The sequence below is a fragment of the Monodelphis domestica genome, chromosome 2, assembly GCF_027887165.1.
Source record: "Monodelphis domestica isolate mMonDom1 chromosome 2, mMonDom1.pri, whole genome shotgun sequence".
NCBI lineage: Eukaryota > Metazoa > Chordata > Mammalia > Didelphimorphia > Didelphidae > Monodelphis > Monodelphis domestica.
The window spans coordinates 346,062,330-346,082,060 of NC_077228.1; the positions used below are offsets into that span (position 1 = coordinate 346,062,330).

Consider the following 19,731-nt stretch of genomic DNA (forward strand, 5'->3'; position numbering starts at 1 on the left):
CTAGGTATCCTCTCTCAAATTCAACTTTTCCAAAACATAACTCATTATAATTTTCATAAAAATCAATCCCTCTCCCTAAACTTACCTTTTTTCAGTCATTAGCACCACTATCCTTATGGACACCACCCAAGTGCAGAAACTCAGAACCATTCTTAATTCCTCCCTCTACTTTACCCCAAATAGCAAATCTGCCAAGTTCTATCCATTCTATCTTCACAGTAGCTCTCTCCACCCGAGGTCAGACCCTCATCACCTTGCTCTTGGATCACTGCAACAAGTATTCCCTCTCCAATCTTTTCTCCATCCAATTGCCAAACTGACTTTTCTAAAATCAGATATGACTATATCACTCTCTATTCAATACACCCTAGTTACTTCATATTACTTGAAGAATTAAAACAAACACTTCTTTTGGCATTCTATTCCTTTCACAACCTTTTCAGGGAAAAACATAAATTCTTCCTTCTCACATACAATATAGTACAGTCAAACTGCCCTTAGTTTTTTGGTTTTTTTTTGGGGGGGGGGTGCTTTTTTTTTTCTCATACATGATTTTCTATCTCCCATATCTCCATGCTTTGCACTGGCTATCCACCATGCCTAGAATGCATTCATTCTCTCCTTGCTTCTGCCTCTGAGAATTCCTAGTTTCTCCAACAGCATCTTATGTAGAATTACTTGACTTTGCTTAATGAGATAAAAAGTCTTACTTTAGTCCTTTTAGCCCATTTGGCTTTCCCCTTAATAATGTTATTTCATAGAATCACAGAATTTGGGAATTAGAAGGAATCACAACAGTAATTTAGTCCAGCCCTTCACAAAAGGAATCCCCACTCTCATATATCCATCAAGTGATCATTAAGTCTCTGAAGACTGGCAATTATTGGGAAGCTGGCATCTCCTAAAGCAACCCCCCCCCCTCCACTTTGGGACAGTTCCAATGTTAGATTGGAGGTCTATGACCTTGGATCATTCTGTGATATATTCTCTCTCTCTCTCTCTCTCTCTCTCTCTCTCTCTCTCTCTCTCTCTCTCTCTCTCTCTCTCTCTCTCTGTATATATATATATATATATATATATATATATATCTTTATTTTTAAAAGAGTCTATGAAATACATTCTTAAGGGAAAAGCTAAACATATAAAAAGTACTAAACTAAGACCGATCTCAACAAGCAAAGCCAAGTAATTCTAGATAAAATGCTATTAAAGAAAAGTAAATTTCATTCAGTTATTAAAAATGGTTATTAAAACACTAAAGAGACCTAAAAATGTGAAAGAGCTTACATAAAAAGTCAAGCATTTCAGGCCTCAAGTCCCAATTCCACACTCATGAACTATGTGATCTTGGAGAAGTCATTTAACTTTCAAGTCTATTACTTTACTCTATAAAACAGGTAAGACATTACTGATCTCCCAGGAGTGTTAGGTGGAAAGTGCTCTGTAAAAGATCAAGCCCTCTATAAATGTAAGCAACTTGAGTTATTACAGTTACAGGAAAACTCACCTCTAAAGGCTGAGCATGGTAGTGATCTGTAGGATCTTTCAATTCTGCTGCTTCTTTCATTAAACGTTTGACAGCTGAAATAAAATTTTGGAAATTAATACAAGGATCTTTAAAATACCTCCAAAAGTCTCTCAGTACTGAAAATAATGCAAAGACCTATGCAAAGAGCTCCTGTTTCAACTGAAAATCTAGTTTAGCTCATGACAATGGAACCAAGTAATATCATGTAAGGAAGAATGGTAGTCGTGAATTTAAAATCAAAAAAGATCATACAGCTTTCTTATAGGTCTTAACACATTTATATCAGGAAGAAATGTCAAATTACTAGAATGTGATTTCATCAGTATGGACACTCCCAATCTACAAAGATGAATTTGAGAACCACACCTTCTTACATAATTTTCATAATTTCCAATGTTGGAAAAACTCAATGGCCAACATTCTATTGATTCTTCTAATTTAACAAGTAAGCACCCTAATTTAACTAAGTTGATTTTCAGATTTTTTTTAAAAAAACATACTTCTAGGACAATCTTTTTTTACGCCCTTGCATTCTGGAAGAATTTTCACTAATTTTGCTTTCAAAAACTTCCTACTACATGAAGAGACAGAAAAGATAGCATATTTTATAGAAAGTCTCATAATATAGTCCTCCCTTAATATCTATAACTAAAATCAACTTATTTTGCTAAGAATGCTTCTGAAAATTTACACAGAAAGAACTAGACAAAAATGATATAAACAAGCAGTTTTCAGAAGAAATAAAAACTATCCATAGTCATATTTAAAAAACAATTCTAAATCAATTTTGCTTAGGAAAAATGGAAATTAAAACAACTCTGAGGTACTACTCTCACAACTATCAGATTAGCTAATATGTCAGAAAAAGGATACATGTTGGAGGAGATGTACGAAAATTGGGACATTAATGCACTATTGGTATTCAACCATTATAGAGAGCAATTTGGGATTATGCCCAAAGGGCTATAAAACTGTATATAGCCTTTGACGCAGAAATACCACTACTAGGTCTGTATTCCAAAGATACCAAAAAAAAAGGAAAAGAACCTACATGTACAAAAGTATTTATACCAGCTTTTCTTGTGGTAGCAAAGAACTAGAAAATGAAAGGATATCCATCAATTGGGGAAGGGTTGGTATATGATTGTGATGGAATACATACTATTGTACTCTAAGAAATGATGAATAGGATGCTTTCAGAAAAACCTAGAAAGATGTTTCTGAATTTATGAAAACTGAAGTAAGCAGAATCAAGAAAACTTTGTATGCAGCATGTTTAGATGTAGCTACAGAAGCAAAGTGGGTTGGAACATTTGAAGTTCTACTAACTATTCCAAGTGCAATCAAAGTAGCAGAGAAAAATTCGTGGATCCATTGTTCACACACTAAACTTGATAACACACCAATATTGAAAATCAAAGTGAAACTACTGATAACAAAGAAAGTGCTGAGAACAGAAATCAATTAGAAACATTAGATATAGATCACAATACAACAAAAGTTCCAGAAACAGTTCCAGAAGAAGACTAGACCATCAGTCAAATATTAGACAACCGGCAACATGTAACAAAGAAGATACCAGCCTAGAGGAAAGGATCAGAAAAAAAGCTGCAAGACAAGAGGAATACAAATTTTTGAAAAGCTGGAACAGCAAAGACACTGAACTTTGTAAATACTTATAAATAAGAAGTGGACAGATGGTAACCGGGACTTATGTAAGAATAGTGTGGCGTTAGCACAAAAACACAAAATAATTTCACATATTAGGGAACATGCAACATATACATACAATAGAAGAGACACATCAAGCAACATGAAAAGAGGAAGTCTGAAAAACAGATTTAAGTATCTCATGCAACATTACATATAAAGAACAAACACAAATCAAAACTGATTCTTTTTTTTTTACCTCATGTAGATAAACAAGTCTTATTATTGCAATAATGCAAAATGTGTAAATACTAAGCTAGATGCATAAGGTCTTAATCAAGAGGGAAAAAACAATCCATTATTCTCTGTGATTAACATCAGGAAATAGGAAATTGCATAATTGTTGTATATTTGTACATACTTCCTGTAAAAACTGTACATACATGTAACATAGGTTTGTAATTGTAGATATAGGGTTTATGTATATTGTATCTAGATAATTGTAATTGTGTAGCATAGAATGTACATAATGTATATAGATCATGAATAGGGCAGCTTAGGAAAGTTAGAATAATATCTTGTAACAGTTTAGTGTTAAGGTTAAGGCTTAAGGTAGTGAAGTGATAGATAATTAAGTTTATTAGCAATACAATTTGAACTGCAGTAGAAGAACACTTTCTTTAAGGAAGTTCGATGTAATAGCAATAGCTGGAAATCATGTTAATGGAAGTTTTAGAGTTAGATTGTTTTTGCAAGGTGATAACATAAGATAGAAAATTGTATTCGTTTAGGATTGCAAGAATAGTTAATAGCAATAGTAATGTTGATTTTTTATATGTTACTGTGTTACAACACTTGACTTCATTTTCTGTAATCATTTTTGTAAACCCCAAAATTCCTTACCCAAACACCTTTCCTAGAAAATGTCTTAATTTAGGTTAGTTAATTAGGAATCTAGCATAGCATAGCGTAAGAAAGGGTTTTTTTATTATTTTGTGGGGAGTAGATTAGGAAATAGTATAAGGTAAATAAGTGGTAATCATATTCATGATAATGACCTTGGTTAGGTCATCTTGTGAAAGGGGATGATTTTAAGTGGGGTTTTGCACAGAGAAGAGGTGGAATGTTGAGGAGAAGCATGAGTGACAACTAAGGACAGTTAGAAGATTGAAGAGCAGAAACTGCTGGGAAAAAAATTGTCTTGGGGGAGGAGTTCATTCCTGAAACCTGACCAGGAGGGAGCTCTTTGCCACCTGAGGAGGAGATACCCACCTTTCCCAAAGGATTTCCCTACCTCATCCTTTGCCCTCAACTCTGTGGATTATTCTTGAATCTCTGTGACAAATCTTAAGTGGACTTGACAGGACTTTCAGCTACCCAAAAGGGTTTTGCCCTCTAAGGAAAGCTGGATCAGTCCTGAAGAAAGAAGCAACTTCCTCTACTAGCTACATCTAAAGACTATTGTAATCCTTCATTACTGGTCTAGGTTAGCAGCATAGCTAAAGCCCAAGAAAGAGAAAGCTTCCAGACCAGACCTGTTGGCTTTTGGCCAAGGCCAAAAGGACCCTACCTAATTCTTCTGTGTTGTAGTTTAGGGCTCTCCTGCTTCCCTCTTTCCAATCCTTTCCTTGCTATTTGTTCATTAAACCATCCTTGAGTTAATAATCAAACAGCCAGGTAATCCTTAAGAAGGTGAAGGAGGCTTGAGGGGTGGAGAAGCTTTAGGAGGGAAACCTTTCTTTGGCCCCAAATAACATCAGATCTTGGGGCATCCACCAGTGGTTTCCCTCTGCAGATCTGTTCAGAGGAAGAGATCATCTAGGAAAGAGCTAGGTAACCCCAAATTTCCTAGCTAACCATTCCATCCTAATTCCTGAAGTGATCTCTGCTCTGTGACAATCTGCTGCTCCTTCAAGCTCACCATTGGTGATCTAGGCTGGGATAGTGGATGGCCATCAGCTATCTACCCGGACAGGGAAGGAATTTCTCTGGGGTTAGTTCACCAGCTCACACAAACTAACCTACATACCATCACCCCAGGGGTTTCTCCTCAATTCCCTTTTAACAAGCAACAGCAACAATATACAATAATCAACTGTGAATGACCTAGATAGCAATACAAAGACATTTCCAAAGGACTTATATGAAAAATGCTATCCAGATCCAAATAAAGAACTAATGGGCCTTTCCTCATTACTTTACAAAAAAGCCAACTTAAGGGATAAGAGATAAGTCATATTTCTTCCTCAACATAAGTCTGAAATCTCCAATAGATCACCCCAGTGATTTGTGCATGGCTCTGTGATATTTGATATTTTTATTCATAACTTGAATAAAAGCATAGATAATATATTTTATCAAACTTGCAATGATACAAAGCTAGAAGAGATAACTAGGCACACTGGATGAGAGTATTCAAAAGGATCTTGACGGGCTAAAGATTCCATTTAATAGGAATAAATGAAAAATCTTGCCCTTGGGTACCAAAAAAACTTCACAACTATAACATGGAGGAAGTATGAATAGACAACACTTCTGAAAATGATCTGGGGGTTTTTGTGGACAGCAAGCTCAATGAGTCATCAGTGGTATGTGGCAGACAAAAAGACTTAGGCTACATAAATGAGGACATAGCTTCTAAAAAATAGAGATAGTCCCATTGCACTCTCCTCATCAGACTTCACGTGGAGTAATCTGCTTATTTCTAGAGGGCATCATTTAAAAAGGGCCTCGATAAACTGGTAAATATATCCAAGAGGGCAACCAGCTTGATATGGGTCTATAGCATATAAGGATAGGCTGAACATGTTTAGCAGAAAGAAGACTCAGGAGACACATAACAAATATCTTCAAATATTCAAAAGACTGTCCTGTGGAAGAGAGATTTGCCTTGTTCTATTTGACTCAAAAGGGCAGAAATAGAAGTAATTTGTAAATATTGTCAAGAGGCAAATTTGGCTTGATAATTTTTGAAAAATTAAAGCTGTCCAAAAGTAGAATGGAATGCCCAAGAGGTCATATATTCCCTCTTCTTAAATGCTTAACTTAAATTCTTAAAATTTAAGTGGAAAGGGTAGAAGATCACTTCTTGGATATAGTAATGATAACTTTTATGTACTTGTTGGATTAGATATCTACTGAGATCCATCCCCCTGATCCATCCCCCTCTCAAATTCTGTAATTTTTTTACCCCTGCCAAGCAAAGAAACATGATATTCAAGAGTATTAACTGATGTGAAATACTAATTTGCAAAATCTCTGAAAAGAGAATGGTGCAAAGATTATAATCATAATCTCACAAAGGAGACACAGTGAAGAGAAAAATAAACTTTAAAAGTCTAGATGAGTCTCCTAGATCACCTCAAGACTACTTAAAGATGAAATTGGAGACAACAGATGAAAAACTGAAAATATTTGTCAACATTCCTAAAATTTTTTTCCATCATCACTTAACAGGTGGAAAAATTTTTATTTGAATTTAATCATCTCAGTCCCTTAATGTACTGTTTTAAACATTGAAATGACACTAAAGAAAAGGAAAATGGGAAATGCTGATAAGACCAGACCATGTATAAACAGAGACCATCTGTGGAAAGTTGACATAATTTTGAGGAGGTTGAAGGATAAATCCTCAAGATATCTGAAAGTGGAATAATTCTATTCCCATGAATGCCTGGGGAAAATCATCAATGGCAACAATACTAAAAATAAATCATCACAAGGAGACTTGCAATATAACTATATAGCCAAATACAAGCCCATTTTCTCAAATCTACAAAATTTTTCAATACTGGTCATTATACAGGTTTTTTCACTTTTTTTGTATCATGGAACCCTTTGGGAGTCTCCTGAAACCTATGAACTCCTCCTCAGAATCTTTTTAAATACACAGGATTGCAAAGTAAAACAATCCTACTGAGATAAAGATGTAATTTGTTTCCCATCCAAGTTCACTGATATCCTGAAACTTTTCCATAGATCCCAAAGGTGTCCATTAAGTTAAGAACTTCTAATTTCTACAAACATATTCAGTGTCCCTGATGAAAATAAGGAAACAGGAAACCTTTTCAAAATGCTTATCTATAGTAGACTTATTTTTATATCACATAATTGACTGAAAAATGCAGAGACTGCAAGATCTCATTATGCTTATTGCTTGGAAACGACAAAAATACATGATTCAATGGAACAAAACACAACTTAAAAGATTCTCTTCCACCAAGGTATCTCCATGAATGGAATGAACTGTCCTCATTTCAACTTTTAGCATCCATCCTTCCTTCAAAGCAAAGTTCTGGGACTCAAAGGCTTTCCTGAGTCTCCCAGATGTTAATGGTTTTTACCTCTTGAAATTACTTTATTTTATATATACTTTGCATACATATCTGCGAACAAATTACCTCCTTCCCACCACTAGCTCTAATATAAGTTGTCAACAAACATTTATTATACCTACTATGTGCTAACGGTTAGGCAAAAACTCCCTTAAGGAATCTACAATCTCATGGGGGAGAAAATATGTAAATAACTGTATAAAACCTAGAAGTTCTTGTAACAGTCTAGTTGTGAGATAACGGAGGCAGTATCAGAAAAGAGAAGAATATGAGAGATGTTATGAAAATAGAACTGACAGAAACTGGCAACAGATTGGATATGGGGGCCGGAGTTGAGAGTGAGGAGTCAAGGATGACACCTAAATTTCAAGTGTGGGTAACTAGAAAGAGTGATATCCTCCATAGTAATAAAAAAGTTTAAAATAGAGGCAGAATTAGAGGGACATATGCGTTCAGTTTGGGAGATGCTGAATTTAAGATGTATATGGAACAACCACATTGAGATGTCCAATAACCAGAGATATAAGATTGGAAATCGGAAGAGAGATCAGGACTGATTAAACACATCTGAGAACCATCTTCACTGAGACAATAATTCATGGGAACTAATGAAATCATCAAGCAAAATCAGAAAGATAGAAAAGAGAAGAATGTTGTGGTCACTGCCTGGATAAAGATCCAGCAAAGGAAACTGAGTTGTCAGATGGGTAGGAGAACCAGTGTCATGAGAACCAAGGGAGAAGAGTTAGCAGGAAGAGAGAATGTTTAAAAGTGTCAAATGTAACAGAACAGTTGAGAAGAATGAGGCTTGAAAAAAGGTCATTAGACTTGGCAATTAAGATCTTTAGAGAGAGGAATTTCAGTTGAAAGATAATATGAGAACCCAAATTTCAGAGAGTCAATAGAGTAGGAGGAAAGAAGAGGAGGAACTGATGGCCTCGAGGAATTTAGCTAGGAAAAAGGAGAATATAAATTCCTAAGGTAAAGTACTATTTTTTAACTCAGTATCTTTATTCCCTAGCATAATGCTCCATACATGGTGGGTTGACATGTTAAATGTTGGCTAAGTTATCATAACCAGAATCAAATTAATTAAAATTCCAAATATCCACAAGGACTTCATGAAGAATCCATAATTCCATCAATCAATCAATGGACATTCATTAAGCACCCATTTATTCCAAGTAATCTACTATGTGCTTCAAATTCAAAAACTCGTATGAAAAGTCCCTGCCCACAAAGAATTTGCATTCTAATTAGAAGACACCATGAATATATAAGAATATAAGAAATAAAAACAGTCATTTTGATGGGTGGGGTTGCACTAGAAGTTGGGAGGCTCAGGAAAGACTCTATGTAGAAAGGGTATTTGAGAAGAGTTCTGAAGGGGAAAAAAAACTATTCTAAGAAGTGGAGATGAGAAAGTAATCCATTCTAGATATGAGGCATAACCAGTGCAAGGGCAGAGACAGTAGGAGGCCAATTGCCAGTAGAGTACAGAAAAGAGAGTAACAGATAACAAGGCTGGAAAAGCAAGTTGGAGGTAGGCTGTTTTTACAGCTTTTAATATCAAAGAAGAGTTTGCATCTGATTCTAGGGGTAATAAGGAACCACTAGAGTTTATGTACAGGGATAGACATAGTCAAAAGTGTACTTTAGAGATATCAATTTGTCAACAATGTATATGATGGAAGAGAGAAGGGAGAAACAAAGTAGGGAAATCAATTGGGAATCTATTGCAATAATTCAAGTGACGACATATGAGGAGAGGAATAAGATGTGAGAAATATTGTGAAGATAAAATGAAAAAGACTTTTAGCAACTGTCTGGATATGTGGGATAAGGGGAAAGAAAACATAAAGATGACTTCAAGGTTGTACACCTGAGTGACTGGTACAATGGTAGAAACTCAACAGAAATAGGAAAGTTTGGAAGAAAAGTTTAGTCTTACTGACCTATATGTGTTAGGACTAAGTGATAGAATATGTAAATTTAACTACTTTAATCATTTTTGATACAACAAAATTCTTTTATTAAAATGAAAAATTATAACTCCTAGTAATTTCATCTAGAGCAACCATAGAACTCTAGAAGAAAATAACCTCTCCTTCTGGGCCCTTAAGAACAATGTGATTCCAAAGAAGGCTGACCTCAACAGCAACACAGTCTGGAGAGAAACATGTAAGGCAGAAATATTTGCAATGTCAGGCAAAATTAGAAATAACTAGGCACTAGGTCAAAGTCACCCTCTGTGGGTCTAAAGAAGGGAGAATTTTAGAAGCTTAACTAGAGTTTCTAGTTCTGTCCCAAAGCAAAAACTTAAAAATATCAAGTGCTAAAGTATTAAAGTATCAAGTCAATGTGGAAAAGTTGGATGAATATGTATGTATACTATGAGAATGAGAGAAACATCTGCTCCCCAGATGAAATAACTTCTGAGACAAAAGAAACCGAACTGTGAGGTCTGCTCTTTTCTTCCCTCCCTATTGGTGACAAAAGGACGAACAAGAATGATTCAATTTATTTATTTATTTTTTGAGCCCTTACCTTCCATCTTAGAATCAATACTGGGTATTGGTTCTAGGGCAGAAGAGTGGTAAGGGCTAGGCAATGGGGGTTAAGTGACTTACACAGGGTCACACAGCTAGGAAGTGTCTGAGGCCAGATTTAAACCCAGGACCTCCTTTCTCTGGGCCTGACTCTCAATCCACTGAGCCACCCAGCTGCCTCCAAGAATGATTCCATTTAAAAGGAGTACCCACCATTTTAAGAGATTTTCTACCAGTACAGGAATTGTGCTAAGACTAATCTCAGGCAAATGCATTCCCCACAGGAAAAATCCTAACTTTTAACAATTCCTGTGACCCAAAGGCTTATCCATTTCCCCATATCCATTTTATGATAATCTACCTAATATTTACCGTGTTAACCCACCATGTGCAGAGTTTTATGTTAGGGAATAGAAATATGGAGATAAAGAGGCTATTCACTTCTGACCCTCAGATGGGCAGATCTCACTGGTAGGTGAGATTCTCCCCGGACTCTCAAGGAACCCAGGATGGGAAATCCCCAAGTCAAGAGGTAAGGCTGAAATATGACAGAAATAGAAAAGGTATAGGGGCAGGAACCAGTCCTCCTTTGATATTTGTATAGTTGCTGAATCAAGTAATAATGGATTTCCCCCTTAAACTTAAAGCTTAAATTCAGAACCAAAAATGAGTTATTCATTTAAATGGCTAAAATAAGCTGCTTATTAATCCTGTCAAAATGAAAGTCACAGACTGCCTGGAGTTTATGCTTGTCTATGACCAAGGAAGGATTCTGAAAAACCACTAATGGTTACATAGGAGTTAAGTTCAAGAATGTAAAAATAAAATTGTTTTAAGAAACAATCAGAAACCAGGGTCACCAGGCTGGAGTCAGAAACGAATCTAGGTCAAAACAGAAGCAATAAATAGAGCGGATTTGGAATAAAGCACATCTGAGTCAGGTCAGAAAATCAATGTCAGCATCAGAGAACTGGGAGGATGCATTATAGTTTAAACTTAGAGAGCAGAAGAGAAAAAAAAAATCCTCTGGATATTAAGACACCAAGTTAGGGAGATCTTTTCTTCCACCTTACAAACTAAGAGCAGCTAGGTAGCACAGTAGAGAGAGCACCTGGCCTGCAGTCTAGGAAGACCTGAGTTCAAACATGACCTCAGACATTTACTAGCTTTGTGCTCTGAGCAAGCCCTGTTTGCCTCAGTTTCCTCATCTACAATCTGTCTCACAGGGGTTGTGAGGATCAAATGGATAATTATATAAAGCACTCAGCACAGTGCCTGGCACATAGGAAGTTCTATGTTTATTATTATCAACATCATTTTTACTGTTAATTTTATGAGCCTTGGTAAGTCACCCTCTCTATGCTTCAGTTTCCTTATCAGTAAAATAAGCTGAATGGGCTAGGTGCCCCCTAAAATTCCTTCTAGTTCTTAATCTATGATCTATGATAAATGCATCTGAAAAGTTAAGGATGTCTACAAAACAGTAATTTAAAAAATTCAAAGTCCAAATCAAAACTCTGAGGTACCACCTCACACCTAGCAGATTAGCTAAAATGACAGCAAAGGAAAGTAATAAATGTTGGAGGGAATGTGGCAAAATTGGGACATTAATGCATTGCTGGTGGACTTGTTAATTGATCCAACCATTCTGGATGGCAATTTGAAACTATACCCAAAGGGCTTTTAAAAACTACCTGCCCTTTGATCCAGCCATACCACTGTTGGGTTTGTACCCCAAAGAGATAAGGAAAAACACTTGTGCAAAAATATTTATAGCCGCGCTCTTAGTGGAGGCAAAAAATTGGAAAATGAGGGGATGCCCTTTGATTGGGGAATAACTGAACAAATTGTGGTATCTGTTGGTGATGGAATACTATTGTGCTCAAAGTAATAATGAACCAGAGGAATTCCATGTGAACTGGAACGACCTCTAGGAATTGATGCAGAGTGAAAAGAGCAGAACCAGAACATTGTACACAGAGACAGATACAATCAAATGTAATGGACTTCTCTACTAGCAGCAATGCAATAATCCAGAACAATTCTGAGGGATTTGTGAGAAAGAGTGCCATCCACATCCAGAGAAAGAACTGTGGGAGTAAAAACACAAGAAAAACATTTGCTTGACCAAATGGGTCAATGGGGATAGAATGACATATGTAAAACCCAGTGTAATTGGTTGTTGGCTAGGGGAGGGGTGAGAGTGGGGAGGGAAAGAAACATGAATCATGTAACCATAGAAAAATATTCTAAATTAATTAATTAAAAATTTTCAATTCAAATTAAAAAAAGTCCAGTGAAAATATAAGCCATATGGTAAAAATAACAATAACATGAATGTTTACAAAATAACAAAATTCTAATGTCATGCTTTTTATGTTGCTTCTTAGTTTGTGAGTTGAGCAAATGGTACCCCTTAAGCAAGATAGTCTAAGTTACATTCTCCAAACAGAAAGAAAAAAGTTTAAAGAGAACTTTCAGCAATGGCTTGCCATTCGATTTTCTTCAGTTTGATCCGACTAGTCAATGAGTAGTGGCAGCTGGCAGAATTAGTCAGCTTTCAAGTCCTGAGGATGTCACCAGACAAGGACAACTTTTCAGTGGTATAAACAATTGTTAAATTATTTGCAATTCTCAGGCTGAAGACAAAACACATATAAAATATTTCTATTCTTCCAAAAATGATCTTAATTCAAAAGCTAAGCTCTTCCCAAAAGCAATAAAACTCCCGGACAATAACATTTCTCTTCTCTCAGCTTCCCTTTCCTTCAGCTTCCTTTTCCATATTCTGCAAAATGGGAATACAGATCAAATAAAGTAAAAATTACACAACTACTATACATATACTGTGACTTTATATATAGTGAACCGATATTTTAAAGCAATAAAACTTGGGAAAATGAGACTAGAAAGAGTTATGCAAAAAATATTACTTTGTCAACATGTATATATTGTTTCTTATCAAAATGTAACTACTTTTTAGACTATTATTACATTTGAGATTCTATTAATTTTTGTTTTCCTCATTTACATCTGTTGAAATTGTTAAATTTTTATTTCAATTTTTGTAACAAATTTTATGGAGATACTGAAAAGGATTAAGAAAATGCCTCATTGTTTTATGTGAACTTTTCAGAATTTTCTTCAGATTAAGTCATATAAATTTCATATGGTCTCTTAGTCCAAATAGGTTCTTTCTTTAATCAAAAAGGCTAGTTAAAGAGCTCTTTTCTTAGCATCAAAAAAGGCTAAAATAAATGGGCCAGTAAAGCTCTAACCTAATTTAATATTTTCATTAGTGGGAAGGGGTGAAAGAGAATCAACCATTATGTTTATTTGTTCATAAAAGATGTGAAGCTATTTTCTTCAAATAATTCTCAATGTTTTTTTCTTTTAAAAATAGTTAATTTTTTATATATTAGTGTATCAGTTCTCTAAATTCAGACAAATTATCTGTTGTCTTTGTACTCCTCTTGATTGGAGAACCAAGAGTAATCAGAGCCAAAACTAGACATGAAGCCTGTGATACAAATCTGAGGACTGACAAGAGCTTCTATATTTTTCAAGAAATGTTTACCATTTTCTCAGGAAACCGAAGAAACTGAAATATGCCATACCCCTTATATGAGTTTGTAAGCTTAATAAACGTTGAATGGAATGATTCACAGGTAGCTTGATAAAGTAGAAAGAGCCCAGAATTTATAGAAGTTCAAATCCTAACTCTGTTTACTTTCTTTGGAAACCAAGGATAAGTTACAAGCTCTCTGGACCTTAGCTCTTCACCAGTAAAATGAGAAAGCTGAACTAGATGATTTCTAAACCCCTTTTCAGTTTCCTGATTTGGTAACAATGATTCAATCTAGTACTCTGACCAGGTAAGCATACTCCACACACCCCCAATCCCCCAATCTCCTGTCTTTGAAATTGAGGAGTTTACCCACCTGGAATGTTAACAAATTTATGGTACTCTTCCTCCCACAATCTATGTTTTATTTATTTTATTATCCCACCCAAAACTTTATCTAAATTCACCAAATTCAAATTCTTTTGTACAGGAAGTTCAAAGATCCACTACTGCCAACATATCCTTTTATTTTCCTTTTTAAGTACAGCCCTTGCAAACATCATAAGATTGAATGTGAAGTAACATAAGCATTTTCATTAAACCTTCCAGTATTTTTAGCTATTTACATCTCACCTTAAATGTCATTCTCTACAAACTATTTTCAAACATTAACAAAATCAGCTTATTTCACTTTTTATCCTGTTTTCATAATTTCAAAATGCATACTTGAGAAAATGCAACCAAAGGTGTAAGGAAAATTATAACTTCAGCCAATGAAAGTTTTTCATCAACTGCCCTGGATTATGGATAATTTAAGAGTGGCAATGGGAGATTTTAAAGAACTGCTAACATGACTTGGGACCACCTACCTAAAAGTCTATATATAGTTACATTTACACAATACTGTTTTCTGCTTTTTTTCTTCTGATGATTTGGACTAGATATGGTCCCCTATCAACTACTCCCAAACATAATCCTTCTCTAACCCTAGCAATAAGCACCAACAAAAATGGCTTTCAGGGATAATGAGGCTGCTGGCCCTATTCAATTTAATGTCCAATAGCTTCTTTTTTCTTTTTTTTTTTAATGTTCTACACATTCAAGAGAAAAGAAAAGAAAAAGAGATCTAAGTCACAACTTTCTCCTAGGTTCTGGAAATAAAGATTGCTAGTCAAGAAGACTAGCACCAACTGGAAAAAAAGAGTGAGGTGAGGATAGAAAAGGGAATGAATAATAACAGCTGGTTAAGCCATTAATATTTCTTAAGATTAAGTTAAATTAAAAAAAAAAGATTAAGTTAAATTTAAACTGTGGATTTTTTTCCTAGTTCACTAATTGTGCCAATGCACAGGTGGAATAAATGGCCCAATACCTAGTAAACAATCAACAAACCCTTATTAGGGTACAGCTCTTTCATAGGAGTTAGATTCCTTTTTCTTCAGTGTGCTTACATCAGGGTTACTGTTCTGAATTCCTTCACCCCTGATGAAAGGGAACATATACAGACATCTATATAGTTATATATACAGTACAGGAGGAACCATCTACTGGAAATAATTCTGGACTTGGCAATTAGGAATCTTGGATTCCTGTTTCAGGTAAGGTATTAACTAATTATGTGACCTTGAGTTCATGATTTTATTTCTCTAGGCCTCTTCTTCCTCATCTGTTAAAACATATTTATAGGGGCAGCTAGGTAGTTCAGTGGATATAGTGCCAGGCCTAGAGTCGGGTGGTTCTAGGTACAAAACTGGCCTCACAAACTTCCTAGCTGTGTGACCACTAGGAAAGTCACTTAACCCTGTTTGCCTAGTTTTTTCAATCCTATTTTGCCACTAGGACAGAAAATAAGGGTTAAAACAGATATATTGATAGATATTAGAGAGCCTAACGTCTAATTCTGAGTTGGAAAGTTAGGAAGTCCTGGGATATCAAGCCTTGACTCTGAAACACACAAGCTGTGTGACCCTGGGCACAATTACCTCAGACTCAAAGCTGGTTTCCTTATCTACAAAATGGGGATAATTACTGTACCTACCTAATATAGAGTTGAGGATAAAATGATGTAATGTATTTAAAACATTCTGAAAACCTCAAACACTGTATGTGAATAATAATTATCATGTGAGCTATCATTATAAAATGTAAAATTCCACTGTTTATCTTTGTTTTGTATTCTGACAGTGTAGGCATTTAAATTCTTGTTAATCTATTCTTATCAGTGGAGAATGTTCCCTCATTCAAAGTTACCAACCCCCATGAAATTACTGGTCCAGATTATCTTCCAACTCCTCTCCAACCCCAAACACTGTGTAGGGATGTATGTTTCAAAATTTGGGAGACAATCTAGATCTATGACTTCATGGGATCAGGAATTTAGGATGAAAAAATTCCCACTACCACAATACATAGGCACCTGACAGTATTGGGAGATTTGATGGCTCCCACTGGGTTACAAGATAATAGTTCAATGGAGGGCATGAACCCAATTATCTTGATTCCAAGAAGAGATAGGCACAAGTAACAAGTACATATATATGAAATAGCTTGATATGGATGACACAAGTTAACAAGTATATATATATATATATATATATATATGAAATAACTTAATATAGATGACCTCTAAGGAATGAGAATTCAATTAATCTGCTTCAAATATGTATACTGTGTTCCTATCACTGACTATAGATAGCAAGTCGTAAAACAATCACCCAAAGATAAATCTATTTAAAAGTGCCATAGGGAGTAAGAGCTTTTAAGATTGCAAAACCATAGTGGGCTATTAAGACTATTAAACCAAAGGAATATTTAGAGGTGAAAAGGACCCTAAAGTAGTTCTTAATCTTTTCCATCATGAACTCTTTTTAAATAATTGAAGGAAACGCCAAATTTCAGTTAAAAGTTTGTTTAAATACAGATGCAATGTGTCTCCCATTGAAGTTCAAGGACTCCCCAACCCCACCTCACCCAAAAATCGATTTGACTCCAGGTTAAGAATCATTGATCTAGGTCAACTCTCTCGTTTTACACATGAGAAAACATAAACCCAGAAAGAATTAAGTGAGTTTCCCAAGGTCATCTGGGCAGGTGGTGCTGGAAGATCCACATTTTCATAAGATCACAGCTTTAGAGATGGAAGAGACCTATGCAGTCCCCTAGTGAACGGCTCTTACTTTATTTACTGCGCTGAAAATTGACCTAAAGAGGTTAAGGAAGTTACCCAAGGTCACAAAGGCCCAGCTGGGATTTGAACCCAGGTCCTCCGACTCCCTCCTCAACTGAGCGCTTTCCCTAGCACCTCGCGGCATTTCGGATCCAGAATCCAGCTTATGCGGAGGGGAAAGAAAGGGAAGCGAGGGAGGGGGGGTGGGAGGGGGGAAAGTCTCATATAAACACCCCTAAAGATCCCACTTCGGTCTCCCCCACTTCCCCACAGCACCCTCGGCTTCAAGTGCACCTCCCTCCACCCTGACCCCATCAAAAGGCTGAAGTCTCCCGGGAAGTGTCCAGTCCCAGGTAGCAGCCCGAGAAAACGGCGCGGACTCCCGGCGGGGGTCCCGCGGTCCCTAGGGCACTGTCCCTTTAAGAAGAATTGAGAGGAGAAGAAAACGAAGGAGTGGGGATAAAGTGGTGTGAGGCTGAAGTCGGAAGCTGGGGGCAGGGAGAGAGAGTAGGAAATGACTAGGGGCCAGGCCCCTCTCTACATAAGTCCAGGCTGGGCGCCGGGAGGGCGAGCGGCCGGCTCTCTGGGTTCCGGGGCCCGCGCTCCAGCTCGCTCCGGGCGGTCTTGCTCAGACCAGTCCGGACAGCGACCTCGATTAGAGAAGGTTGCCCTCGGGCTGTGACAGGTGGCGGGGCGGTGGCCCAAGGCCTCCCCCCACAGCTAGTCTGTCGGTCCGTCGATCCGTCGGTCCCTCTGCTGCGCATGCGTGAAAGGGAATAGTTGGGCAGCCGCTCCTCTCCCTACCTGGGCTCTTGAGGTTGTAGCGGGTCTCCATGGTGGCCTCGCCGCCCCGCCGCCTCCTCCTCCTAGGCTCAGCGCCCGGGTGGTAGCCCCAGCTCCGGCCCGCGGGACTTCCTGAGCCGGGAAAGCCGCGTCCCTCAGTCCCCGCCCCCGGCGGCCTGAGCAAGCGCCAGGGATACGTAGAGGTGGCGGTGGCGGCGGCGGCGGCAGCGGTGGAGGCGACTTTAGCTCCGCCTCCCTTCCTACGCTCCGCCCCCAACGCCACCGCCTCCTCCTCCGGCTCCGCCTTCTTCCGCACCGCCTCTTTGGGCTCCGCCTTGCTGCCTCTGCCGGGCCCGCCCGGCTAGTGTCCCGCCCTACCTCCCCTCCCCGCCCCGCCCCGCCCCGGGCTCAGGGCCGGGCCCGCGGGGGCAGTCGCTGGGCTGGAGAGCCGGGGGAGGGGCCGCGGCCAGGGCTTCCGTCCTCCCGCCGCCGCTGCCGCGCCCGCCACCCGCGTCGCCCCCCAGTGCGGGGCTAGGTGTCGCACTCCCTGCCCCGTGCGCGGTTTGTGAAGTTTCCCTGACGTGGCAGTCACTTCGTGGCAGGCAGTGGGCCAGGTGCCGTCACGCATCCGAGGCCGCCTCTCTTCCCGGCTCTCCGGTTTTCCTGGATTTGAACCATCGGGGGAAATTAAAAATTAATCCTCAGTAATGTCTAGTCCAACTCCCACCTCTCATTTTACAGGGAAGGAAACTGAGGCCCAGAAAGAAGGAAGTGACTTGCCGAAGGTAATGCTGAAGAACGGAACGGAAGTACAGCATCATAGAATTTAGAGATCGTTTAATACAGGGATTCTTCACTTTTTTGTGTCAAGGTCATATTTGGAACTCCAGTGAAGTCTGTGGACCCCATCCTTCTCTGAATAATGGTTTCATATACCAAAAATAAAACACATGGAATTACAAAGGAAATCGGTTTTATTGAAATAAAGTTGTCGTTTTTTTTGCCCCTGAAACCAGATTAAGAACTCTTTAATCGAATCAAATGCTTTTTATAGTCTAGATGTGGAACCTTAAGAGAGAATAGATGGGGACACCTCTAAATGAAAGAACAAAAAAAAATCTGGAATGGAAACTGAATGCTTATAAATTATAATAATGATCAAACTTGACTCCAAAGAAGAGAAGTGGAAATCAATCTGTAATCATTTATTAAGTACCTAATATGTATACCATGCACAATGCTAAATGCTGGGACACCCTTCCACCCCTTCTGTGCAGAAATGGGAAACACTTCATGTGTGGAGGACTGCATACAATGTCAGACTTTTGATATATTGGTTTTATAGAATTTTTTTCCTCCTAAAAATTCTTCATCATCAAGAACAGCACTTTGGAAAGGAGATACATGAGAAATGTAGGTGATATACAAGCTCAAGCTATTAAACAACAATAATTTTAATAACTTTCTTGAAGTTAAGCAGAAGGTAAAATAGAATAACTTGAGTGCAAATAAAGGTCATAGTATCATAGATTTAGAACTGAGGACCACTACCTTAGTACTCATATAATTCAACTTCTTTCATTTTATAGAGGGAACTTTAAACCAGAGATATTGTGACTAGGTCATAAAGGTAGTAAGTGACAAAAGGTAGGATTCCTGCCCAAGGAGGAAGGGATAGAGAGGTAGCAAAATGCCACAAAATAATTGTCAAAAATTGTTTCAACCTGATTTTTTAAACCTAAAATAATTAAGTAGGTAGTAAAATATGTATAGTTAGTAAATATAATCTGAAAAAGGGAAGCATTAACAGCTTGGAGGATCCAGAAAAATTTCTCAGAAGGTAAGATTTAATATCTAGTGATAATCTAAAGGATTTATATAGCACTTTAAGGTTTACAAAATCTCACTCCATACAACAATCCTGGAAAGTAGATGCTATTACTATCCCCATTTTACACATGGGGATATGAGCCAAAGATTCAGTGATTTCTCCAGGATCACACAGGAAGTATCTGGGTCAGATCTGAACTTTGGTGTTTGGGATTCCAGGTCTCTATTCACTCTATTCACCATGCCAGTTCAGTGGTTCTGATTTGAACTGAATCTTGAAAGAAACCAGAAAAACTAAAGGCAACTTTAGAAGATGTTAGAAGAAA

General features: G+C 37.7%; 1 protein-coding gene and 1 long non-coding RNA gene across 7 annotated transcripts in view; one reads left to right on the top strand and one right to left on the bottom strand.

Moving 5' to 3' along the window:
* The window catches only part of UBE2J1 (ubiquitin conjugating enzyme E2 J1), a 44,015-nt gene extending 25,918 nt beyond the window's left edge, over positions 1–18,097 (bottom strand). The window contains exons 1-2 of one of the 5 annotated variants that reach the window (XM_056818587.1): positions 17,597–18,097; positions 1,508–1,581 (exon numbers count right to left, since the gene is read on the bottom strand). In XM_056818587.1, coding sequence (XP_056674565.1) covers positions 1,508–1,581; positions 17,597–17,627 — 105 coding nt within the window. In that variant the 5' untranslated portion in view covers positions 17,628–18,097. Of the gene's footprint in view, positions 1–1,507; positions 1,582–17,596 lie in introns of those variants that run through there. The other 4 variants (XM_056818589.1, XM_056818586.1, XM_056818588.1 and 1 more) reach the window with 4 other exon arrangements.
* Positions 17,017–18,543, top strand: LOC107651457 (uncharacterized). 2 transcript variants are annotated; one of them, XR_008916617.1, is made up of 2 exons: positions 17,017–17,145; positions 18,317–18,543. It is a non-coding gene; the product is annotated as an uncharacterized LOC107651457 (long non-coding RNA). The 2 variants fall into 2 exon arrangements; XR_008916618.1 differs by lacking the exon at positions 17,017–17,145 and adding an exon at positions 17,153–17,523.
* The last annotated feature ends 1,188 nt before the right edge of the window (positions 18,544–19,731 follow it).